Source organism: Aquarana catesbeiana, linkage group LG08 (genome assembly GCF_042186555.1).
Source record: "Aquarana catesbeiana isolate 2022-GZ linkage group LG08, ASM4218655v1, whole genome shotgun sequence".
Classification (NCBI taxonomy): Eukaryota; Metazoa; Chordata; class Amphibia; order Anura; family Ranidae; genus Aquarana; species Aquarana catesbeiana.
Window position 1 is genome coordinate 306593788 of NC_133331.1, and position 27452 is coordinate 306621239.

A 27452-nucleotide genomic window follows, 5' to 3' on the forward strand; every position below is an offset into this window, starting at 1 on the left:
CAAGACTGCCCCCTGGGGTGTGTGTAGGACATCAGGGCTATTCTTTATAGTGTGTGTAGGGTGGTGGGACTGTCCTCTATGGAATGTGAAGAGTGTTGGGACTGTCACCCATGGTGTATGTATGGTGCCAGGCTGTCGTACATGGTATGTTTGTGTCAGGACTGTCCCTCATGTGTGTGCAGGGTGTTTGGACTGTCATGCATGGAGTGTTTAGTGTGTCGGGACTGTATCTTCCTGTGAGTGTGAGGTGTCAGAACTATCCTCACAGTGTGTGCAGAGTATCAGGCTTGTCCCCCATGGTGTGTGTAGGGTGCATGGACTGTCCTTCATGCTGCGTTTAGAGTGCTTGGACTGCCCCCTGTGGTGTGTGTAGGACATCAGGACTATTCCCCATAATGTGTGTAGGGTGTTGGGACTGTCCCTTATGGAGTGTTGGAATTGTCCCCCATGGTGTATGTGGAATACCGGGATTGTCCCTCATGGTATGCTTAGAGTGTCAGGTCCATCCTCTATGGTGTGTGTAAGGTGTCGGGACTACCCTCCATGGTGTGTGTAAGGTGTTTGAACTGTCCTTAAGGGTGTGTTTAGGGTGTCTGAACTGTCCCCCATGATCTGAGCCCAGGGTGTCTGTGTAGGACATCACTAGAGGGACCACCAGCAGGAGGAAGGAGGTCCAGATTCCTCTATATAGATCTTTATATCACTAAAGCCATCACAAGCAGGAGGAAGGAGGTCCCGATTCCTCTATATAGATGTTTATATCACTAGAGGGATCACCAGCAGGAGGAAGGAGGTCCCGATTCCTCTATATACAGTATCTCACAAAAGTGAGTACACCCCTCACATTTTTGTAAATATTTTCTTCTATCTTTTCATGTGACAACACTGAAGAAATGACACTTTGCTACAATGTAAAGTAGTGAGTGTACAGCTTGTATAACAGTGTAAATTTGCTGTCCCCTCAAAATAACTCAACACACAGCCATTAATGTCTAAACCTCTGGCAACAAAAGTGAGTACACCCCTAAGTGAAAATGTCCAAATTGGGCCCAAAGTGTCAATATTTTGTGTGGCCACCATTATTTTCCAGCACTGCCTTAACCCTCCTTGGGCATGGAGGTCACCAGAGCTTCACAGGTTGCCACTGGAGTCCTCTTCCCCTCCTCCATGATGACATCACGGAGCTGGTGGATGTTAGAGACCTTGCGCTCCTCCACCGTCCGTTTGAGGATGTCCCACTGATACTCAATAGGGTTTAGGTCTGGAGACATGCTTGGCCAGTCCATCACCTTTACCCTCAGCTTCTTTAGCAAGGCAGTGGTTGTCTTGCAGGTGTGTTTGGAGTGGTTATGTTGGAATACTGCCCTGTGACCCAGTCTTCACAGGGAGTGGATCATTCTCTGCTTTGGTATGTCACAGTTAGGGATGAGCGGAACACCCCGGGTTTATGGGACACGAACATGAAAAATCAAAATTGCTCATTTTCAAGGCTTATATGCAAGTTATTGCCAAAAAAAGTGTTTGGGGACCCGGGTCCTGCCCCAGGGAAAATATCAAGTATCAATGCAAAAAGAAGTTTTAAAAACGACAGTTTTTTTCAGGAGCAGTGATTTTAATAATGCTTAAAGTGAAACAATAAAAATGAAATATTCCTTTAAATATCATGCCTGGACGTCCCTTTAGTCTGCCTGTAAAGTAGCGCATTTTTCCTATGTTTCTAACAGTATCGCAGCAAAATGAACCGTATATATATATATATATATATATATATATATATATATATATATATATATATCCTGGGGCCCTTTACTACGACCCCACAATGGGCCCTTTCACATGTTCTGCAGTGAGCTCCTTTCCTACTGTATTGGGGTCCCCCAGGGTGGCAGAAAACAAGAGATATATGTCACCAGCATATCAAGAAAATATAAGGATCCAAAGCAGTGGGAGAACTATCAGGGTTGCAAAGGTTGTCTTGCCTCCGGGCCCTGGTGTTCTGCCACTGTGGGGTTCCCCAGCCTCCTCTTGCTGTCCTGCCCCTGCTATTGACAGCTCTGGTCTGGCATCTCTTGGAAATTACAGGCTGGTCCTCCTGTTCTAAGGACGGGAGAAATCAGTCTGTTTTTTCAGTAACTGAAAGTCCTGGTGGAGTCCTTCCTGCAACTCGCTCTTCTCCCTGTCAATGAGGATGCAGGTGAAGGAGCAGATCAGGCGGCCGTGGTTGTGTGAACGCTCGCATTATGTAGTGTCAGCGAGCAGGGGAGGGGGGAGGAATCACCCGCAGGAGCTGACTGGGGACTCTCTCCCTCTTAGACATTGATTTTTTGTAAAAAAAAAAAAAAATTTTTTTTTTTGGGGGGGGGGGGGGGGGGGCACATGGTGGGGCACATCATAATGTTGGGGGGGTCAGGGCCCCCTCTGGCCCCCCCCCTAGGGTCACCATTGCATATGTCTATTTCCCAAAGACAACCTCTGGATATGACGCTGAGCACGTGCACTCAACTTCTTTGGTGGACCATGGTGAGGTCTGTTCTGAGTGGAACCTGTCCTGTTAAACTTCTGTATTGTCTTGGCCACCGTGCTGCAGCTCAGTTTCAGGGTCTTGGCAATCTTCTTATAGCCTAGGCCATCTTTATGTAGAGCAGTGGTTCTCAACTCCGGTCCTCAGGACCCACTAACAGGCCAGGTTTGCAAGATAACTAAAATACATCACAGGTGATTTCATTTACTGCTCAGTGATTGCAGTATTCTTGTCTGCATCTCCCCAAGGTAATACTTAAAATCTGGCCTGTTGGTGGGTCCTGAGGACTGGAGTTGAGAACCACTGATGTAGAGCAACATATTTTTTTTTCTGATCCTCAGAGAGTTCTTTGCCATGGAGGTGCCATGTTGAGCTTCCAGTGACCAGTATGAGAGAGTGAGAGCGATAACACCAAATTTAACACACCTGCTCCCAATTCACACCTGAGACCTTGTAACACTAATGAGTCACATGACACACCAGGGAGGGAAAATGGCTAATTGGGCCCCAATTTGGACATTTTCACTTAGGGGTGTACTGACTTTTGTTGCCTGCGGTTTAGACATTAATGACTGTGTGTTGAGTTATTTTGAGGGGACAGAAAATTTACACTGTTATACAAGCTTTACACTCACTACTTTACATTGTAGCAAAGAGTTATTTCTTCAGTGTTGTCACATGAAAAGATAGAAGAAAATATTTACAAAAATGTGAGGGGTGTAGTCACTTTTGTGAGATACTGTAGATCTTTTTATCACTAGAGGGATCATCAGCAGGAGGAAAGAGGTCCTGATTCCTCTATATAGATCTTTATATCACTAGTTTGATCACCAGGAGGAAGGAGGTCCTGAGTCCTCTATATACCCTGTTTCCCCGAAAATAAGACCTAGCGTGATTGTCGGTGTTGGCTGCAATATAAGCCCTACCCCCCCAAATAAGCCCTACCCTGTCTCCCCGAAAATAATCCCTACCCTGAAAATAAGACCTACAAGGACTTTAACAAGGGCTTATATTGCAGCCATCACCGACAATCACGCTAGGTCTTATTTTCGGGGAAACAGGGTAGATCTTGATATCACTAGAGGGGTCACCAGCAGGAGGAAGGAGGTCCTGATTCCTCTATATAGATCTTTATATCACTGGAGGAATCACCAGCAGGAAGAGATCCTTTTGCTTTGTCTCTCTTTCCTTCTGTCAATGACCACACTACATTATGCCTCCTTTATCCCTTTCCCTGGTGTTTGGTGAGTTCGGGGCTCTCTCTCCTCTCTTTACGTTCTTCTGAGTCATGGTATCCCCGGAGCGGCTGGTCTGAGATTGATCACATGACACTGGCCACTAATAAGGATATCCTCCATATCTCTAATAAAGGTAATTATTGAAGATATACTGTAACTGTGACTTCTAGAAGGATCACCAAGAAGACAACAATTGGAACATTCTACGTAGTGGCTCCACGTTGCCTTGGAACATCAGCTGAGACACTTGTGGAACTGGACCATCTGAGCTCCCCTTCCGTCTCACTTATCAAACACCAACGGATGGCTCTCTATAAATGGATCCAATTTTTTAAAATAAAATTCATGGAATTATGATCTAAGTGACTAATGCCCCGTACACACGATCGGACTTTCCAACAACAAAATCGTGGAATTTTGTTCGAAGGTTGTTGGCTCCAACTTGTCTTGCATACACACGGTCACACAAATGTTGGCCAACAATTACGAACGTGGTTACGTACAAGACGTACGTCATGTCTCCATCGCAAACGATAGTTTTACAAGACCGAGCTCTTCCGGCTTGTACTTGATTCCGAGCATGCGTGGACTTTTGTGCGCCGGACTTGTGTACACACGATCGGACTTTCCGGCAACAAACATTTGTTGGCGGGAAAATTTGAGAACCTGCTAGCCAACATTTTGTTGGCGGAAAGTCCGACAACAAATGTTCGATGGAGCGTACACACGGTCGGACTTTCCGCCAACAAGCTCCCATCCAACATTTCCCGTCGGAGAGTCTAACCGTGCGTACGGGGCATAAGAGAAGAATACTGAACAGCCTAGAACCCTTTAATTTAGAAAATGAGAAAAACTGATTAACGCACAATAAAACCAAATGTTTAAATGAAGTTTAAAAAAATTCAAATATATAATAATATTTCTTAATAGCTATACAGTGTGTTAAGCATTGATGAGTCAACATCTTCAGTAAAGTAAAATAAAGAGCAATGAGAAGCAGCCAACCAAAAGGTACACCAGTAAAAGACAAAGTTTGATTGGATAATACCGCTTTAGAAAAAAAAAAAATCATGTTGGATCCAGTGGCCTAGATACATAGGCACATTTTTAATAAAATATCGGCATATCATCAATTCATCATAAAGAATGTAAAAATATATAGGACATTGCAAATGAACCATTGGCTTATATCACGCAATGGACAGCTCCGCCCTCTGCATTATTATAAAGGTGTCCAACCCCCGAAGAGCTGCTCAAAATCATGGAGCTATAATCATTGGAAATGGAGAATGTACATATGTACAGACCCTGTGATGACCTGAAGTTTCCATATTTGAATGTATTGTTCGAAGTGTAGTCAGCCTGAGCTGCCTCTTCTGTGATCGTTGGGTATTTACCTAGGCCAGGGATATGCAATTAGCGGACCTCCATCTACAAGTCCCATCATGCCTCTGGGTGTCATGCTTGTGGCTGTCAGAGTCTTGCTATGCCTCATGGGACTTGTAGTTCTGCAGCAGCTGGAGGTCCACTAATTGGATATACCTGACCTAGGCCCTCAACGTTGATTGCTTCTGCCTGCTGTCGGGAGAGTTCTCCAGTAGATAGAGAATATACAATGAATGGGATTTATAAATATTTTATTCTGCCTTGGCCAATCACTGAGGGGTAGATTCCAACGCTGGAGATAAATATTTAAGGCTAACTTTCTAGAAGGGTCTCTGCCTCCTAGGGTCTGCTTTGGAGAGGACGTATGTATAAAAAGGTGTAGGGAGATAAAGAGATGTCCCAACAGCTGCACACCTTTCCCAGCCATATAGCTAGTGAAGCAAAAGCAGCCTCCGCTCATTCCATCTACGCCAGGGGTCTCCAAACAATGGCCCTCCAGTTGTTCAGGAACTACAATTCCCACCATGCCTAGTCATGTCTGTGAATGACTCATGGGATGTGTAGTTCTGCAACAGCTGGGGCGCCGTAGTTTGGAGAACGCTGATCTAGGCCATGTCCCAACGGGTCTCACCCCATCCCCGGGGCTTAATCATGGACCTCCATGAGTGGGATGAAACGCGTTGGGGCATGGACCAGATGGAGTGAGCTGAGGCTGCTTTTGCAGCCACACACCTTTTCAGGCAGGAGTAGTTATCAAGCAAAAGCAGCCTCAGCTAGCTCCATCCAGTCTGCGCCCCCGACACATTTCTCCATGCTCATGAAGGTCCATGATTAAGCCCTAAGATGGGGCAAAACACATTAGGGGCATGGACCAGATGGAGCGAGCTGAGGCTACTTTTGCAGCCACACACCTTTCCAGGCAGAGTAGTTATCAAGCAAAAGCAGCCTCAGCTAGCTCCAACGAGTCTGTGCCCCTGACACGTTTCTCCATGCTCATGAGGGTCCATGATTAAGGCATAAGGTGGGGCAAAACACGTTGGGGGCATGGCCAACATGGAGAAAGCTGAGGCTGCTTTTGCTTGATATTTACACAGCCGGGAAAGGTGTGCAGCTGCCGGGACATCTCCTTATCTCTACAGCGTGCTCAGGACGGTCTTGTTTCCAGCCTACACCCTTAGACCAGAATGCTCCTCACAGGACTATGGTAGCCTGAGGAAGCCCCGCCAGATTAAAATTTAGGGTCACGGTATAAAAAGGTCTAGGTTTTTCGTCCCAAGGCTTGTGTCTTGTGTCTGGGGCTGGTATGAGCATGGAGAGTTCTTTGTCTTCTAGGTCCTTTTTGCCTGGAGGAGAAAGCCAAAGCCCAGGTAACCTGAGCTGGCCTGTGGCTACCCAGAGGGACCATCTTAAGAAGAATGTCTGGGAGAGTAAAGGGGAAGCTTCTGCTGGCTGGACATTGAATGGAAGCGTAATTTTTTTACCGCTTTAAGGTGTCTGATTGTTTGCTTAGGGTCTGAAAAACAGATCTCACTGGGAGGCTGCTACTGCAGTACCTAGGGCCCAGGGCCGGGACAAGAGGTGGGAAGGAGGGGAGGTTGCCCTGGGTACTGTGGTATCAAGTGAGGTGGGGGGGGGGGGACACAAGGAGATTGAGAGGAGGGGATTTGTGTTGAAGGGGGGGAATTAGGGGGGTGGCAGGGGGTAAGTATTGTTCTAGGAGGGGAAATTTGGGGTGGGGTTGCTAAGAGTGGTGATCTAAGGGGATTTGTGCTGGGAGGGGGGATGATTTGTGCTAGGAGGGAGGAATTTGTACTGGGAGGGAAGGATTTGAAGTGGGGGGGGGGGGGGGATTTTAGCGGTAGAGGATTTGTGCTAGGAGGGGTGAATTTTTTTTTTTTTTTTGTACCTGTACCCCTTACCCTCTCTCCCTAGACATAGAAGCCAAATACATTTCTCAAAAGAAGATTTGAAGATAGGAATAGTGATGCTGCTGTCACAACTCCTGTCAGCCTTGTAACAGAAGGAAGGCGCCCCCATCCCCACAATAAACCATTGCACTCAGGGCACCCGCCCCTCCCTTGTCCAGGTCCTGCCTGTACCCTTTTATCCTCTCTCCCTAGACATAGGAGCCCAATACATTTCTGAAAAGAAGATTAGAAGACTGTCTATTGGAGTGGACACTGCTTGTGAGTCGGTGAGTGTCTGGGTGCAGGTAAAGGGCAGGTCATAATAAGGTAGGCTAGGAGGGCCTGTTTAGATCCAACAGCTCCTGAGGAGGGTCATTGCTATGCATTCCTTGCTTCAAAATTGTTGACACCAGATATTCAATCTGTATACAGTAATCCTGAGAGTTCAGTTTTTGAAGTTACCAGAGATTGACAACATCTAACATACCCTCCCAACCATCCAAAGATGGACCGGAACTGTAGCAGGTAGATCTCGACACTGGAGTCTCCAAGAAGGTCACTTTTCAGGGATATACTCCTTTAAAAACTCATTTTTACCAGATGGTTGTTCCCCCGAACAGAGCAGTTCAACCTGGTTAGTGAAAGACTTGTAGCGCCGCTCCAAGCTGGAGGCTTCAGAATCTCAGAACGGGAGCAGGCATCTGAGTGCACCAATCCAGAAGCGTAGGTAAGCTAAAGAAAAAGACGCCGCTTCTCAAACAGACCTAATAGTCAAAGCGTGTGGCCCCACCTCTGTGACCCAGCCCCAGTGGGTGGGACGAAACGCATCAGTACATGGGAGCACGCGTCCAAAGTGCACCAATCCAGAAGCGTAGGTAAGCCGAGGAAAAGACTCCGCTCAAACTGACCCGATATAGTCACGGTGTATGGCCCCAGCTCTGTGAACAAGCCCGGGTGGGCGGGATGAAACACGTCAGTGAGCGTGGCCAGAGCAGGATCTCCCTGACAGTACTCAGAACATAGGAGCACATGTCTAAAGTGCACCAATCCAGAAGCGTATGTAAGCCGAGGAAAAGACTCCACCCAAACCGACCTGATATAGTAACGATATATGGCCCCACCTCTGTGACCAAGCCCGGGTGGGCGGGACGAAACACGTCAGTGAGCGTGGCCGGAGCAGGATCTCCCTGACAGTACTCAGAACATGGGAGCAGGTGTCTGAGTGCACAAATCCAGAAGCGTAGGTAAGTCGAGGAAAAGATGGCCATACACTGTGACCACATCGAGTTGGTTTGAGCGGCATTTTTTCCCTCTGTAAACCTGGTTAATAGAACAGTACATTTGTCAACACAATTAACGGACGTGTGTTTTCTGATGTTTATTTAGGTTTTCTTTAAGGGAGAAACATTTCCCGCACTCCGGACACGAAAAAGGCCGTTCCCCTGTGTGACTACTCTGGTGTCTAATAAGTTTTCCTTTCTCCGTGAAACATTTCCCGCACTCCGAACACGAATACGGACGCTCGCCCGTGTGGCTCCTCTGGTGTACAAGAAGGCCTCCTTTCCGAATGAAACATTTCCCACACACTGAGCACGAATAAGGACGCTCCCCCGTGTGAATTTTCTCGTGCACGATCAGCTTCCCTCTGTCACGAAAACACTTCCCGCACTCAGAACACGAATAAGGACGTTCCCCGGTGTGAATTCTCTTGTGCGTAACGAGGTTGGCTTTTTGAGCAAAATATTTCCCGCAATCCGGACAAGGAAAAGGACGCTCCCCCGTGTGGACTCTCTGGTGTCTGTTAAGATCTCCTTTCTGAGTGAAACATTTTCCGCACTGGGAACATGGATAAAGATTGTCCCCCATGTGACTTTTCTGGTGTTTAAGAAGTTCACTTTTCTCAGGGAAAGATTTCCAACACTCTGAACAAGTGTAGGTCACACTGCTGTGAGATTTGAGATGTAGGAGAAGTTCAGAAAGATTAGTAAAAGATTTCCCGCATCTTGAACACAATGAATTCTCTCCTGTGTAGGCTTCTTCAAGACCCAAAGAAGATTCCTTGAAATTAGATGGATCTGTTGATGTATCTATACTGTGAGAGCTTTTTTCTGGTTTAACAGTATGGGATTTATCAGAAGTTTCCTCAGGATTAGAGGGATTAATTGACCACTCTAATTGGTAAGGTCCCTGATGTATTATATTATGAGTAATGGCATTTACTTCTGGAGAATATGGTGGGATGCCATTATCTTCCACAAAATCTTGAGGTAATAAAAAATGTTTCTCTGAGGTATTCCTGAAATTAAGGCCATCTGCTGGAAAACAATTTGAAAGAATTCGTTATTTTTCATGTTTTCCAATTCAGAGTCATGCACATTGGTCTTTAAGTCAACAGTTCTAAAGGTTCTGGGAAGGAAATGGGTTCATTCCACCAAAGTAAGAATACAAAACAGATTTTACAGGTTTATTACACACCCAATTAATTTGACAATGGGTAATGGTGTTTGTGTATTCATTATATGGTTATGATGAGGGATCTTCATGACATACTTGGGAATGGGGATGGACCTTTCATATGGTGTACAGTATCTCCTCCTCATTTATTGGGAACATGACATTATATTGAGGAATGGAGATGGACCTTTCATATGGTGTACAGTATCTCCTCCTCATTTGTTGGGAACATGACGTTATATTGAGGAATGGAGGTGGACCTTTCATATAGTGTACAGTATCTCCTCCTCATTTGTTGGGAACATGACGTTATATTGAGGAATGGAGATGGACCTTTCATATGGTGTACAGTATCTCCACCTCATTTGTTGGGAACATGACGTTATATTGACGAATGGAGATGGACCTTTCATATGGTGTACAGTATCTCCTCCTCATTTGTTGGGAACATGAGATTATATTGAGGAATGGAGATGGACCTTTCATAAAATGTAAAGTATCTCCACCTCATTTGTTAGGAACATGACGTTATATTGAGGAATGGAGATGGACCTTTCATAAAATGTAAAGTATCTCCACCTCATTTGTTAGGAACATGACATATTGAGAAATGGAGATGGCCCTTTTATATGGAATATTTATTTGTGGAGTAGATACATTGATGATGTTGTTATGGTCATCACCTTAATCTCCTCAATTTTTTCCTTACCGAACGAGGTGAAGTTCTTTTGTTAAACAAGGATAGCACAAAAATTAGGGAATTAGGTGACTGAGAAAACACATTTACAATTCAATACTGTAAGTAAACTATTTGAGTAGCGTTTTTATCTGCTGCAAAAAGTAATCCAGAAAATGATGCCCCCCCTCTACTTTAGATTAATACAGATAAGGTAACTTTTTCAATTGAAACTGTCTTCCCAAGTTACTATTCATAATTCAATTTTATTTTACTGGATGCTGTGAATGACTACTAATTTCCCAGAACTTTTGGTCAAACTACATATCTCATAACTATAGAAGTAAAAAAAAAATACATTTTTTTGGCTTTAATGTTCATTACCTGTATCGATATCTAGGAAAAATTGCTCCAGTTTATTGTTCATAGTCATCTCAAAATCCTTTGTGGGCTGCTGATCACCCATCACATACGTCTCTTCTTCCTCTTTTATAGGAATTAGGTCTTCACTCTAAACCCCCAAAAATTATCAAAAATGATGTTTATAAAAGGTTATCATTAATATCAAGAGACTACATTGAAGAATATCATTTCAGAGAGTTTAGAATTGCTTTGATTTCTAGGTGCCCAATCCCACCTACCTGATGATGGTGAGGGATGGTGTGACCTTCCTGTGTGGAATCCCAGGAATACAGAGGACGGGGACATCTCTCTGGTGGGTTCCCATTACTGGATCCATCTGTAGGAAACACACACACTGACTGAATACATTGTTTCTATGTGTTTATCAGATGATGGGGGATCTAGGTGGACCCTCCGTACTGCTCTCTCCTTTACAATAAAGTCTCCTCTTACCCGGTGATGTGAGGGGCGGCTGATTGTCCATCATGACGTCCTTGTAGAGATCCTTGTGTCCTTCTAAATACTCCCACTCCTCCATGGAGAAATAGACAGTGACATCCTGACACCTTATAGGAACCTGACACACACAATGATACAGTCACCATCCAGACACATCCCTTGTCTGTTACTGGATAATGTCCCAGAATTCCCGGCAACGCTCACCTCTCCTGTCAGCAGCTCCATCATCTTCTTGGTGACTTCTAGAATTTTACTGTCGTTTCTTTCAGGATTGAGGGAGTGAAGTGGAGGCACTGTGATGGTCAACTGGGCACCAGCCTTCACAGGAGGAAAACTCTGTAAGAGCAACAATTATATTAGCTTATCCTCCCAGAATTCTCCTCACCTCTCCAGTCAGGTCTGTTTTTTATTAATAGAGATAAGAGTGATGTCATGTGACCTCCCAGAATCCTCCTCACCTCTCCGGTCAGGTCTGTGTTTTATTAATAGAGATAAGAGTGATGTCATGTGACCTCCCAGAATCCTCCTCACCTCTCCGGTCAGGTCTGTGTTTTATTAATAGAGATAAGAGTGATGTCATGTGACCTCCCAGAATCCTCCTCACCTCTCCGGTCAGGTCTGTGTTTTATTAATAGAGATAAGAGTGATGTCATGTGACCTCCCAGAATCCTCCTCACCTCTCCGGTCAGCAGGTAGATGATCTCCAGGGTGAGGTTTATGATCTTCTCTGCCATTTGACTCCGTTCCTTGTCCATCCTCATTGTCATTTGGTCAATACAGAATGCCTCTCCCTGTTGAAAAATAATACACTGGGACTTTTTTGGATTTTTCTGGGATGAATAAAGTTTGCATAGCATTTGTTTAGTTCTGATACCGGAGAGAGCTTGTTATGCTATATCACTGGCATCAAATCCGAACACTTTAGCAGCGCACAGCAATTTTTTTTTTGTAGTATAACCTATACATTTATTTTGCTATTAAATAACATTTCTAATCACAACATAACATAACATAACAAGAGTCCCCCTTTACATCAGAGTCCACAGAGTTCCCCTTTTACATCTGAACTCGCAGAGTTCCCTTTCACTGTAAGGGGGGGCGGGACGGGACTCTGTAGACTCTGATGTAAGGAAGAACTCTTGGGACTCTGACATAAGGGATGCTCTGGGAACCCTGATTAAATGGGGGACACTGAGAACTCTGATGTACGGAGAGGACTCTGATGGAAGGGGGAACACTGTGGCCTCTGGTGTAAAGGGGAAATCTGATGTAAGGGGTGCTCTGAGAACCCTGATTTGCCTTAGTGTACTCACTCAGAGGCAGGAGATAGAAGGGGGAGACTTCAGTCACAGACAAGGATGGATGGTGAGCTCGCTTAACCCTTGGCAGTCAACCCCTTTCATCCAGATGTATCTGAGGCTGCTGGATTCAAATTTCCAGCCCGCACTTTCCTATTCTGAGGAGTGGTAGACGCGTTTCACACACTAACAGGTGCGCTTGAATAAGCGCACCTGTTAGTGTGTGAAACGCGACTACCATTTGAACTGTTTATAACACTTGGGATGTTCGTCTATCAAATAAGAATTTTAATGGATCTTGGAGTGCAGCCATTTCTTCAGTGGAGGTGAGCCGAGGTGGGCACCCGTGATATCATTAGGCTTCCTGTCTCACCTGGAGCAGCAAGTTCTTTTGTTTGCAGAATCAAATGGGGTGATGAAAAGTGGGGACAGCAACGTGAGATGGGGCTGAAGAGAGGAGGAAATGGGGTCAGATCGGGGGGTTGAGGAGTGGAGGGTAGCGACATGTGGTTCGGAGGTGAGAAGTGATGGACAGCAGAATCAGATGGCATGGGGGGTGGGAGAGGCTGAGGAGTTGGGGACAGCAGTGTCAAATGGGGTTAAGATCTCTAACATAGGCAGGTCACATTCCCCTACAGGCACAAGCTCATGTACATGCTGAATCCATGGGAAAGAAGAGAGGAAGACACCGACTCAGCAGCAATTGGCTGAAATTTGAGCCGTGTGTGGCCATCTTAACTCTCCTGGCAGTCATGTCTGCAGGTGTCTTCTTCTGACACACGCAGAGTATAAACAGAGCAGCAGATATTTTGATGGCACAGACACGGTAGGGTTCCTGATCATGCAGTATATATAGATCTGAGGGCCCAGTTGGTGTTTAGGCAGAGGACGGGATTAAAAGGAGACCCAAAAGGAGAAGCTCCGCTTGTCCACCTCCTCCCTTCTCTGATGCCACATTTGGCACCTACCTTGGGGGGGAGCTGGTACCTGGTTTTGACAGGTACCCACTCCCTTTGACAGCCAAACTTCTGGCTGAGTTCGCCCCTCCCCCTTCCCCTGCTGCCAGGCCATTTGAAGGAGGAGAAAGAGTTAACATGACTAAAACTTTAAAATAGCTGACAGAGGAATCTCTCTTATTTTAGGGTCTTGTTTGTCACGATGACCACAGGATAGACAAGGTCGGGTAAGAACTGGTTTTAAAATGATGTCTTCAGACAAAGTCAGAACGTCAGCATTAAATAGTTTACAATTATGTTTTTAGATAATATCAACCGTCAGCTAAAATACTAGTTTAGACTGTGTCTGAGATGCTATATGTTTATATAGGAATTATGTGTCATGTGACGAACTCTGTCCTCCCTCCCTCCCTCCTTTCTCTTTAAGTTGTGCAATATTGTTTGTCCGTATTTTGTATAAAGGTACAACCCTTACCATTAAAAGCAAGCATCCATTGAACGACTCTCTTGTCTGCATTGGATGCTTCCCGAGCTCTGACAGAATTCCACTGATTGTCCAGGTCTAAGCAGATTTAACCTCTTACACCATTCACAAAGCGCAGCACAGCGCAGCAGAACCGGCCTGTGAAGCTGCAAGGCTTCACTGTCGGTTTCCCTCAGCCAAGATGGCGGCGGTGGCAGCACCCGAGAGCCGACTGAAAAAAAAATCGTCTCAAGTGAATACAAAAGTCAGCAGCTACAGTATTTGTAGCTGCTGATTTTTTTTTTTTGGAGGAGCCTGGAGCCCCTCTTTAGGGCTAGGTTCATATACTAGGAGGGTGGTTCCTGCTGCGGGTCCGTACCCGTTCCTGGAGCCGCAACCACCGTTCGCAGAGAAAAACCACGTTGGATGTGTGGGGGGGGTGCCATTAATCCTAACGGCACGCCGAATGCACTGAAAATCCACACCCGCACTGGGAACCACTAGGGTTGCCACCTCATCCCTTTGAACCCGAACACATAGGAATTACACAGGTTCTGAGGCTAATTAAATGCAGATAAGGAAACAAATGAGTTTAATTGCCACCTTAATCAGCCACAGAACTTGTGTAATTAATATGTGTTCGGATTTAAAGGGATGAGGTGGCAACCCTAGAGGAGAGCTGCCGTGCCCTTGCAAAACATGGCCGTATATGTGTGAAAATAGCCTTAGTAGACTAGTGATGAGGATCTGAATCTTCTGGGAGAGAGTGTCGGGGTGGCTCTGAGCTCTGCCTCTTGCCCATGTAGTTTGTGAAGTACCCCCCGGCTCTGGCTGATGGGGGCGCCACAGCGGAGCCGGAGGAAGTTTTGCTGTTTGCTGCGCTGTGCGTCCTACTTATATTTAACCAGATTCTCAGTGTTATGTGTTCCTGTTCCTCCAGCGTCAAAAGAAGGAGGACATTTTCTTTATGTAATTAAAACTAAATATAAAAGAGGATCTTATTACCTCCTCTGCTGCCAGTTCCAGCAATGTCTTCTCTCTACTTCCTCCCGACTCACCTCTCACCTGGAACGTCCTGTTTATACTGACATCACTTCCTGTCTGTGCCTGACGTCACTTCCTGCCTGTGTCTGACATCACTTCCTTCTGTACCTGACATCACTTCCTGTCTTCCAAAGAGACTTCCTGTCTGTACCTTAACGTCTGTGATAAGTGGCACACAGTTTCCACAGCTTATAATGCTGAAAAAAAAGACATCGGTCCATCCAGTTTAACCCACACTATATTACCAAAAGTATTGGGACGCCTGCCTTTACATGAACTTTAATGGCATCCCAGTCTTAGGGTTCAATATTGAGTTGGCCCACCCTTTGCAGCTATAACAGCTTCAACTCTTCTGAAAAGGCTGTCCACAAGGTTTAGGAGTGTGTCTGTGGGAATGTTTGACCATTCTTCCAGAAGAGCATTTGTGAGGTCAGGCACTGATGTTGGACGAGAGGTCCTGACCTCAACCCAACAGAACAGATGAATTAGAGCGGAGACTGCGAGCCAGTCCTTCTCATCCAACATCAGTGCCTGACCTCACAAATGCGCTTCTGGAAGAATGGTCAAACGTTCCCATAGACACACTCCTAAACCTTGTGGACGGCCTTCCCAGAAGAGTTGAAGCTGTTATAGCTGCAAAGGGCGGAGCCAACTCAATACTGAACCCTACAGACTAATGCCCCGTACACACGGTCGGATTTTTCGATGGAAAATGTCCGATCGGAGCGTGTTGTCGGAAATTCCGACTGTGTGTGGCCTCCATCGGACATTTTCCATCGGATTTTCCGACACACAAAGTTGGAGAGCAGGAGATAAAATTTTCCGACAACAAAATCCGTTGTCGGAAATTCCGATCGTGTGTACACAAATCCGACGGACAAAGTGCCACGCATGCTCAGAATAAATAAAGAGATGAAAGCTATTGGCCACTGCCCCGTTTATAGTCCCGACGTACGTGTTTTACGTCACCGCGTTCAGAACGATTGGATTTTCCGACAACTTTGTGTGACCGTGTGTATGCAAGACAAGTTTGAGCCAACATCCGTCGGAAAAAATCCTAGGATTTTGTTGTCGGAATGTCCGAACAAAGTCCGACCGTGTGTACGCCCTATAAGACTGGGATGTCATTAAATTCCATGTGCGTGTAAAGGCCGGCGTCCCAATACTTTTGGAAATATAGTGTATCTTTGTGAGATTTATTCATATTGAGGGCCCAAATAAAAGATGTGGAGAAGTTTTTCTTTCCCAGACCTTACTTATGATGCTCGATGTTGACATGTGTGAGTGTAGGACCAAGTCAGCACTGTTTGTCTGAAGGGCCATATTACTGTAATGTGATCCATGCAGATGTATAACAATCACATCACACCACAAAAACTTTCAGTATTTTTATCCGATATTTTTTTTTCCTCGAGATTAATCACCATTCTCCCGTGATAATCAATTCCAAAAATCTGCAGAGTAGAAGGAGAAGCACTATACCCAGTGATACCTTGGTCTGCTCACCTCAGATTTTAACTTCAACGATAATAGGAGGTCAGAAAAAGCATTTCCCAAATAAAGTTAATCACGGTGATGTAGGCAGGTGCAGTCTATTTTCTCCACTGGAGGTGGCGCTCAACCGCAGTGACATTGCAGGGGAGGGGAAGTCAAGAGGAACAGGGTTCCTCCGTGGTTTCCAAGGTCATTGGAGAAGCTATCCCATTGGATGCTGCCCCCCCATGTGACTCTAGCAGCCATCTTGGGACAGGCAGGAAAGGCAGAGCCTATTTAAGACCATTGCTCCCAGGCTTGGCGTGCATTTCACATGTGGGTAGTTAAGGGACAGGTTACCCGTTCATTCAGCACTTATGTTCTCATTTTTGTGTAATTATTTTGACACTCTCATTACATTTTATATATTATATTTTATCGATATCAGATTGATATGAAAATCTTCTTATGTTCTTTCTAGCCCTGATGAAGGGGGCACTTAGACCCCTGAAACGCATTGGCTACTTTTTGAATTGTACCCCTGACCTTATGGAATCTGAACCTCTTAGCAGTGGTGTTGCGCTTCAATTCCAACTATTTTTACACCCGTCTGACGGGGACAGTGATTAGCATCAAGGAGAGGTTCCTGATGAGTAGGGAAAGGATAGGGACAGGACATCCTACCTGGAGACCTCCCCAGTTGGGTCCGGGCCATCCAGGCCGCATTCCGCCCCTTAAGACAGATGCTGTTGGCACTTCTGAGACCAGCTCTGCTACACCTTGCTTTTACTTTCTGTGAGTGTTCCCGGTTGGGTGCCTTCCCACCGGGCCTGTTCTGAATTACTGGATTCTGTATTAATAGAAGTTCTGTTCTCTGCAACTGGAGTTTGTGTAATTACTGCCACAGCACCATGTTGCACCTCCCCTCTCCACGTCTGCTTCACCACAACTCCCCCTCCATACTTGAATTCAGGCAAATTGACATAAAACAAAAGGGAACTTATAGTGCTCACTGATAAAATGTATTAAAAAGGACAAAGGTATAAATAAAGACATTCACATTAAAAAGATCATGGCTCTTAACATCATAAAATATGCAGCACAATCTTGTGTACTACAACATAACAAGCGTGAGGACGTTGGCTCCCACCCGCTTACGCGTTACACCCCCCTATAAGGACTTCTTCAGTAGGTCATTCGGAACTCCTAGTGAGAAATAATTGAGACATGACTCAGAATGTGGCACCACATCCAAATGTAAGCAAAAAAGAAAACTCAAGGATGAACATGGACTTTAACCACTTCCCGCCCGTCAGCTGTCAAATGACGCATGGGGGGCGCAGCTCTCGTTCTGGATGGACGTCATATGACGACCCTCCAGAACGACCGCTCTTGCGTGCCCGTCAGTTTGACACAGCGCTACACCGATCTCAGTAAAGATCTCAGTAAAGTCTCTGACAGAGGCTCTTTACCACGTGATCAACCGTGTCCAATCACGGCTGATCACGATGTAAACAGGAAGAGTTGTTGAGCGGCTTCTCCTCACTCGAGTCTGACAGACGCGAGTAGAGGAGAGCCGATCGGCTGCTCTCCTGACAGGGGGGGGGTTTGTGCTGATTGTTTATCAGCGCAGACCCCCCTCGGATGACCACCAGGGTTGCCACCACACTGAACCACCAGGTATGCCACCCTAGACCACCAGGGAAATGTCAATCAGTGCCCAGGCAGCTGCCAATCAGTGCCCATCCCCAATGCCTGCCAGTGCCATCAGTGATGCCTATCAATGCCATATATCAGTGCCGCATATCAGTGCCCATCAGTGCCGCTACCAGGTCCATCAGTGCCACCTCATTGGTGCCACCTCATCGGTGCTGCCTTATCAGTTCCTGTCAGTGAAGGAGAAAACGTACTTAATTACAAAATTTTATAACAGAAACAAAAGAAAAATTTTTTTTTTTTTTCAAAATTTTAGGTCTTTTTTTATTTGTTTAGCAAAAAATAAAAAATGCAGAGGTGATCAAATACCACCAAAAGAAAGCTCTATTTGTGGGAACAAAATAATAAAAATTTAGTTTGGGTACAGTGTAGCATGACCGCGCAATTGTCATTTAAACAGCGACAGTGCTGAAAGCTGAAAATTGGCCTGGGCAGGAAGGGAGTGTAAGTGCCCAGTATTGAAGTAGTTAAATTGGTAGCCACTGGTAGACCCAAGATGAAAGAGAGAGGACTCAATTGAATACAAATCCAAATTTATTTAACATCGTCATAAAAACATGTTGAAATCAAAAAATTAAGTACATATCAAATAATTCCATAATTATTTGGTATTGTCCTACCTAGGTGAAACCTATGTGAACACTTGAGAAACCCTGTAGGTATGCCCATAGATATGATGGACTCTGTGGCTGGTATATGCAGAAGGTCTTACATATCGGGGGCCCCACAGGAAAAGCAATATACTCGTCCATGGTCTGGAGGTGGGTTGTTCCTCTCTGTTTAGCAAGCTCTGAACGTGCTGACGATAGGAACAGTCCATTTTCAAAACCGCTGGGCCGCGGGGGGCAGGAGCTGTTGGGACCGGTCTTCTGCGGGGAGGATTGGTGGGTCAGGTAAGTGCATCTTCACCGCCCTGTCCCCTAGAACAAAATGAGCAGTTAACTCATGCAGTGGGGGGTACAGCTCCACTGCACATGGTTTTAATCCTGAGGATAGTTGAGGGCTCCCAGTTTGGAGACAGCAGGTCTCACCCAGGGGTCAGAGGGGCACCAGCCAGGAGACTGGAGGTCTTGTCCCGGGAGTCAGGTGGGCTCCTTTTTGGGGTGTCAGGAGAACCTCTATCCAAAGGCAAAACATTTGACCGGAGTTCTGCTTTGATCCTGAGGATAGTTGAGGGATCCCAGTTTGGAGACAGCAGGTTTCACCCATGGGTCAGAGGGGCACCAGCCAGGAGCCTGGAGGTCTTGTCCCGGGAGTCAGGTGGGCTACTATTGGGGTGTCAGGAGAACCTCTATCCAAAGGCAAAAAATTTGACCGGAGTTCTGCTTTAATCCTAAGGATAGTTGAGGGCTCCCAGTTTGGAGACAGCAGTTCTCACCCAGAGGTCAGAGGGGCACAGGCCAGCAGCCAGGAGGTCTTGTCCCGGGAGTCAGGTGGGCTCCTATTGGGGTGTCAGGAGAACCTCTATCCAAAAGGCCAGGAGTGAGCTGTGCAGCAAGGCGCTTCGACTAAAAGGCTAAGCCGAGAGAACCAAGGAGAGCTGGCCAACACAGTTAGAGGAACTGGTAAGAAGTACAACGGTGCTGTTAACAAGGGAGCCAAGTGGCTCTACATTTTTTAGTTGACTATTTGTGTTAATGTGGAAGAACGCATGCCTGGGCAACTGATATTTACGTGAGCTTTCCATTTGTTAAAAGTGGGCTGCTCCTGCCCTGAAATACAGTTTGGACTGGTGCAACTCATTGTATCAAAGCAAATCTTTGACATAAATGAACCATTTGCCACCCAAGCCAATTCTGGCCTTACATACTTACATAGTCAGGTTGAAAAAAAGACACAAGTCCATCTAGTTCAACCATAAAAAAAAAAAAAAAAATAATAATAATAATAATATCATACAATTCCATATACCCAATCCTATACCCACAGTTAGGATTGGGTATATGGGATTGTATGATTTTTTTTTATTATTATTATTATTATTTTTTTTATGGTTGAACTTAATCTCCTACATGTTAAAAATATATTTTTTTTGCTAGGAAACTACTCAGAACCCCCAGACATTATATATATTTTTTTGTAGCCTAGGGAATAATATGGCGGTGATTGCAATTTTTTTTTATGTCACACCATATTTGCACAGCAATTTTTAACCACTTAAGGACAGGCCTATTTTTCAAACTTTTTCAAAGTTAAAATCATTTTTTTTTTGCTAGAAAATCACTTAGAACCCCCAAACATTATATATATATTTATTTTCAAACAAACACCCTAGGGAATAAAATGGCGGTCGTTGCAATATTTTATGTCACACGATATTTGCAACAGCGGTCTTACAAACGCAATTTTTTTTTTTGGAAAAAAATACACTTTTTTGAATTAACAAATAAGAAAACAGTAAAGTTAGCCCAATTTTTTCTATATTGTGGAAGATAATGTTATGCCGAGTAAATAGATACCTAACATGTCACGCTTCAAAATTGCGCCCGCTCGTGGAGTGGCAACAAACTTTGGTACTTAAAAATCTCCATAGGCGACGTTTAAAAATCTCTACAGGGTCCCGGTTTTAGGTTACAGAGGAGGTCTAGGGCTAGAATTATTGCTCTTAGTCTAACGATCGCGGAGATACCTCACATGTGTGGTTTGAATGCTGTTTCCATATGCCTACGTATGCGTTCACTACTGGGGGGCAGGGGGGCGCTTTAATTAATTAATTTATTTTTAATTGTTTTTATTTTATTTTTTTTTATATTTACACTTTCCCTTTAAATTTTGTATGTTTTGATCACTTTTATTCCTATTACAAGGAACGTAATCATCCCTAAATAATAGATTAGTTTTAGTAATTAGTAAATAGAAATAAGGATGACGGGTCCTCTTTATGGAGAAATATGGGGGGGTCTATAAGTCCCCACATCTCTCCTCTATCCTGGAAAGCATCAGATCAAAAATAAATTTAAAAAAAATCGATCTCAGGCTTCCCAGCAATAAAAATGGCAGCGTTTACATCTGTTGTCATGACGTCGCTTCTGGCCTCTGAAGGTCATAGAGATGGCCTGGTCCATGGCCAGCTCTATTATAAACTGCCACCACCGGCAGGGTTCATTCTCCGGTTCCCCAATCGCAACGGGAGAGGTGATGTCCACCTGGGGGGGGGGGAGTAGTTAAATAACCCTTTTAAAACCTTTTGGAAGATGAAACCATCCAAAGCTACTTTGCCGATCATCCCAAGATGGCCAGGAACCCTCAGACCTCACTACTGGAGTCTCCAGGAATGTCACTTTGCAGGGACGCACCCCTTAAAAATGAGGTTTTAATTAGAAAGTCGTTCTATGGAATTTCAACCTGTTAAATACATTTGTCAAGATAATCAACGTAGATGTGTTCTCTGGTGTTTTTTTAGATTCCCTTTAAATCTAAAACCTTTTCCGCACTCTGAACATGAATAAGGACGGTCTTCTGTGTGACTACTCTGGTGTCTGATAAGCTTTCCTTTCTCAGTGAAACATTTCCCACACTCTAAACACGAGTAGGGGCATTCACCCGTGTGACTTCTTTGGTGCTTAAGAAGGTCTCTTCTCCACGTGAAACACTTCCCGCACTCTGAACATGAATAAGGACGCTCACCCGTGTGAACTCTCTGGTGTTTAACGAGGTCTCCTTTCACGGCGAAAGCTTTCCCGCACACCGAACACGAATACGGGCGCTCCCCCGTGTGAATTCTTTGGTGTATAAGAAGGCTTCCTTTTAATGTGAAACATTTCTCGCACTCTGAACATGCAAAAGGACGTTCCCTGGTGTGAATTCTCTGGTGCGTAAGAAGGTGTGGTTTTTGAGTGAAACCTTTCCCACACTCTGAGCAGGAAAAAGGACGCTCGCCCGTGTGAACTCTCTGATGTTTGTTAAAATCTCCTTTCAGAGCGAAAGATTTCCCGCACTCTGAACACGAATAAGGATTGTGAATTTTCTGATGTGTCAGATATTCTCTTTTCTCAGTGAAGGATTTCCCGCACTCTGAACAAGTGTAGGTCACACTGGTGTGAGATCTGAGGTGTAGAAGAAGTTCAGATTTCATTGTAAAGGATTTCCCGCACCCCAAACACGACATGGAACTCTCACTTTCTTCACGGCTTAACAAAGATTCCTTGGGATTAGAATGATCTGCTGATCTGTTCGTTCTGTGAGATCTCAATTGGACATTTGAAGTCATAGTATGGGATTTATGAGAAGATTCCTCAGGATTAGAAGGACCCATTGATCTTAGGTGGATATCTGAAGTCATAGTATGGGATTTATCAGAAGGTTCCTCAGGATTAGAAGGACCCATTGATCTTAGATGGACATCTGAAGTCATAGTATAGGATTTATCAGAAGATTCCTCAGGATTAGAAGGATCCATTGATCTTAGGTGGATATCTGAAGTCATAGTATGGGATTTATCAGAAGGTTCCACAGGATTAGAAGGACCCATTGATCTTAGATGGACATCTGAAGTCATAGTATGGGATTTATCAGAAGATTCCTCAGGATTAGAAGGATCCATTGATCTTAGGTGGATATCTGAAGTCATAGTATGGAATTTATCAGAAGGTTCCACAGGATTAGAAGGACCCATTGATCTTAGATGGACATCTGAAGTCATAGTATGGGATTTGTCAGAAGGTTCCTCGTGATTAGAAGAATCCATTGATCTTAGATGGTCATCCGAAGTCAAAGTGTGGGATTTATCAGAAGAGTCTTTAGGATTAGAGGGGTCCTTTGATCTCTTCAAATGGTAAGGTCTGTGATATATATTTTGGGTAATGGGAAACATTCCTGGAGAATTCATGAGTTCATCTGTTGGAAAACAATTTTTAAATAATAAGTATAATATTGTTTCATGTTTCACATTTAAGAATCGTAAATGTTAGTTAGTCTTAGCACCAAAGTAGGAATACGAAAGGAATTCAGTGACTGGTGTGTTGTACTGCCACCTACAGGAGGATTTGGACACTGGCAAACAAACAAATTGTGGATCAGCCCAGTATATCCCCTGCCAACTCCCAGTATACACCCTGAATTTTGTGGAAAAGCAGATCCAAGATCGGGATCATAGACACAAAGAGGTGTGATCTGTGTCCCTCAATGAACTCAAAGATATGGGTCTTACAAGAAGAAGTATGGAAATCCCATTTTCTTTCTTGTTTATTGAGAGACACAGGAATTCATTGAGTGCCGAGGACATCTAAATACAGTCCAACTGAGAGGTGGGCAACAGCAAAAAACAGTCCCACAAGAAACCAACATAACTAGGGACAATATGCTCTGATTTTCTAAAAAAATATAGAATGATACAAAACAAATCCAGAAATGCCTCCTTCTGCTCCAACCTGTTATACTGTAGATTGGGTGGTTTACCATTTGTAATTCAATTTCATCTTAATTCATTAATTCTCATATTTTGTCAAACTCCATTCCTCGTACTTATAGAAGAAAGATAAAAATTTAACTTTTTTTGGCCTCGATATACCTGTACCGATATCTAGGGAAGATTGCTTCAATTTATTTTTTATAGTCATCTTAACCTTCTCTGTAGGCTGGAGATCACCCATCACATGGGTCTCTTCTTCTTCCTCTTTAACTTCAACTTTTATATCAATCGGGTCTTTGCCCTAAACCCCAAAAGGACAGAGAATTACACCTGCAAAAAGTAAGCTCTAAAACCAGTAGACAACATAGAGGAATATCAACTCATTCTGGAAAGTTCATTCTACCTGATGATGGTGAGGGATGGTGTGACCTTCCTGTGTGGAATACAGAGGACGGGGACATCTCTCTGGTGGGTTCCCATTACTGGATCCATCTGTAGGAAACACACACACTGACTGAATACATTGTTTCTATGTGTTTATCAGATGATGGGGGATCTAGGTGGACCCTCCGTACTGCTGTCTCCTTTACAATAAAATCTCCTCTTACCCGGTGATGTGAGGGGCGGCTGAATGTCCATCATGACGTCCTTGTAGAGATCCTTGTGTCCTTCTAAAGGGACAGTTGGAGCGTTTCTTGGTTCCTCTCTGTCTCTTCTGACACAGAGTGAGGTGTACTGGATGTCACATATTCACCAGAATATCTTCCTCAGCACCGTGTGACCCTTTCGAAGAAGATGAAGTAACATAACACGTGAGAGTTGGTTCTGGCCAACACAGTCGATTGTCTTAAAAAAAGGCCTGGATTCTTTCCTAAATGCACAAAATATAACTGGACACATATATTTATAGGTGTTAGCACCAGGGTAAGTTAATCCAAAGGATACCCGATTGAATCAGGAAGAAACTTTTTACCCCTCTGGAGCAAATCAGACCATGCTATATTGATTTTTTATTTTTTTGCCTTCCTCTGGATCAGCTATGGGAATAGGATTGTGTATACTAGAGGTTTTCTATTTGAGTGTATTTGTTTCTCTTCTATTGGTTGAACTAGATGGACTAGCGTCTGTTTTCAACCACACCAACTATGTAATATTCAGATCTGGGGGCCCAGTTGGTGTTCAGGCAGTGGGCAGAGGAGGGGATTAAGGTTAGTAGTGACCAGGGTTGGTGGAGGAAGCTGCTGAATATTTCCAGAAGTGAGTGTCCGGGTCACTCTGAGCGCTGCCTCTTCTCCAGATTGATTGTGAGTACCTCGGCTTTGCCTGGTGGAGGCGCTACAGGGGCGCTGGGGAATGTTTTGCTGTTCCTGCCCCTCGCTACGAGGCAGTGCGCTGTGCACCCTATGAGGAAGGAGGGGGGCAAAGCGTTGAATGTTTCCAGAAGTGAGTGTCCAAGTCACCCTCTGTGCTGCCTCTTGCCCATATATATTGTAAGTACCTTGGTTTTGCCTGGTGGGGGCGCTACAGGGGAGCTGGGGGAAGTTTTGCTGTTGCTGTCCTTCGCTATGAGGAAGTCCGCTGTGCGTTCATTAAGAAAAGAGGGGGGAAAGCGGGCGGAATATTTCCAGAAGTGAGAGTGTCCGGGTCACCCTTGTCACTGCCTCTTGTCCAGATAGATTGTGAGCACCTCGACTTTGCCTGGTGGGGGCGCTACAGGGGGGCTGGGGGAAGTTTTGCTGTTCCTGTCCTTCGCTATGCAAAATTGCGCTGTGCGTTCATTGAGAAAAGAGGGAGGAAAGCGGGCAGAATATTTCCAGCAAAGAGTTTGTCTGGGTCACCCTCGTCGCTGCCTCTTCTCCAGATAGATTGTGAGTACCTCGGCTTTGCCTGGTGGGGGCGCTACAGGGGGGCTGGGGGAAGTTTTGCTGTTGCTGCCCCTAGCTACGAGGAAGTGCACTGTGCATCCTACGAGGAAGGAGGGGGGAAATCGGCTGAATGTTTCCAGGTGTCAGGGCTGGGCTCAACCCTCCCTTCTCTGAGCTGGCTGCTCAGCTGTCAGCTAATTGCCAGCTTCTATCTCTCCACAGTTACTCAGCTGTTGATGATATCCTGCTCGTCGGTCCTGCCTACTTAAGCCGTTCAGTCCAGTGGATCTCTGCCTTCGCCTTGGTCAACATCACAGAGCAGAACATCTCCTGCGATCCTGTTTAAAGACTTGCTTTGCTGACATCCCTTCTGGCTCCAGATCCTGCTTGCTGTTTCACTACATTGATCCCTGACTTCTGGCTTGGCTGACTATCCGTTCCGGTTACTGAACTTTGGCTATGTTTTGACTACGTTTGCTGTTTTTACTTTTATTATTAAACAAGTGTGATGTAACTGTACTTCTGTCTCGGTCTGATTTCATTGTTTCTGACACCAGGTCACCCTGAGCTCTGACTCTTGCCTAGATACATTGCGAGTACTTCAGCACTGCCTGGTGGGGGCGCTACAGGGGAGCAAGGGGAAGTTTTGCTTTTGGGAAGCGTGCTGTGCAGCCTACTTATATTTTTTCCTTGGGAGTCAGAAATAGCTTCTCTGCATTATGTATCCCCCTGTCTTAGTTCCCTCCAGATGCAAAACAAAACAAGGACATTTTCTTTATGTAATTAAAGATTATAAATAGAAAATAAGATCTTATTACGTTCTCTGCTGCCAGGTTCAGCAATGTCGTCTCTCTACTTCCTCCCGACTCACCTCTCACGGGAACTTCCCATTTATACCGGACATCACTTCGTGTCAGTATCTGACATCAATTCCTGTCTGTATCTACATCACTTCCTTTCTGGACCTACATCACTTCCTGTCTGTGCGTTCCACCTGAGATAAGTCAGATCACCACCTTGTGGACCATAATGGGATTTTTGTACTTAGCGTACTTCAGGTGATTGTAGCCGTATTAGTTCCTCGCAGCAAAACAATTGAGTACTGTCTGTGATACTGTCAGAAACCATGAAATCAGACCGAGACAGAAGTACAGTTAAATCACACATGTTTAATAATAATAAAAGTAAAAAGAACAAACATAGTCAAAACATAGCCAAAGTTCAGTAACCGGAATGGAGTGTCAGCCAAGCCAGAAGTCAGGGAACAAGTGAAACAGCAAGCAGGATCTGGAGCCAGAAGGGATGTCAGCAAAGCAAGTCTTTAAACAGGAACGCAGGAGATCATCTCTGTGACGTTGACAAGACGAAGGCAGAGATCCTCTGGACTGGACGGCTTTTTGCAGGACTGACGAGCAGGATATCATCAACAGCTGAGTAACTGTGGAGTAAGATGGGAGCTGGCAATTAGCCGACAGCTGAGCGGCCAGCTCAGAGAAGGAAGGGTTGAGCCCAGCCTTGACAGATACTTTGGTTATTTGCGGGTAAATTTCCAGGACTGGCACCTTGCTGGGAAGGCTAGTCATAGATTAGGGTGGTTGCCACTTTTTTGTACAGTTGGTTGAATTGGTGTGGGGCGCACTGGATGCCTTCAGCCTCTATTGTGCTCTTGCTGGGCGTCACATGTGTCCCTGTACCTTTTTTGCATACATGTTAATATTAAGGCTTGAAGATTACGCAAAACCCCCAAACATTATATTGTTTCTGAAGACAGAAACCCTAGAAAATAAAAAAGTGGTAGTTCCAATTTTTTATGTCGCATGATATTACTGCAAAGGTCTAGAAAGCGCAAAATGTCAGTAAAAAACAAATTTTTAGAGCAAACAAACGCAATAACTTACCCAAATTTTTGGTAAAATATAAAAGCGTATAAAGAGTAAAGGGATACCCAACATGCCAAACCCTTAAATTTGTGTCCTTGATGATGCCCTGGAGGAGGGGCGAAACGCATTGACACATTTCTGGTTTCTCGAACCAGTGACACAACTTCCGCCGTCTGTGGAACGCACGCCATCCAGCGGCAGACCTAGAACATACATTGATGCCTACAGTTGTCTTGTGAGTGGCATTGTTTGATTGCGCAGTACACATAGTACTAGCAGTACTTCACTATTTGGATTTTTTCTGTTTTCCCTATTATGATTGATCTACCTCGGTCCATCCACGTGAACACCCATATGGAAGTTT

At 44.8% G+C, this 27452-nt stretch overlaps 2 protein-coding genes across 3 annotated transcripts in view; one reads left to right on the top strand and one right to left on the bottom strand.

The window, feature by feature from the left end:
* Positions 1-27452, top strand: part of LOC141105079 (uncharacterized) — a 222784-nt gene that overhangs the window by 23731 nt on the left and 171601 nt on the right. The gene's annotated exons all lie outside the window — the stretch shown is intronic.
* LOC141105172 (uncharacterized) lies at positions 4838-26134 on the bottom strand. Its single transcript, XM_073595064.1, has 6 exons — positions 26027-26134; positions 23952-24126; positions 23747-23835; positions 23503-23644; positions 21410-22829; positions 4838-8871 (listed from the first exon to the last, which is right to left on the bottom strand). Exons 2-6 carry the CDS (start codon positions 23983-23985, stop codon positions 8406-8408), a joined length of 2151 nt encoding a protein of 716 aa, XP_073451165.1. The 5' UTR covers positions 23986-24126; positions 26027-26134; the 3' UTR covers positions 4838-8405.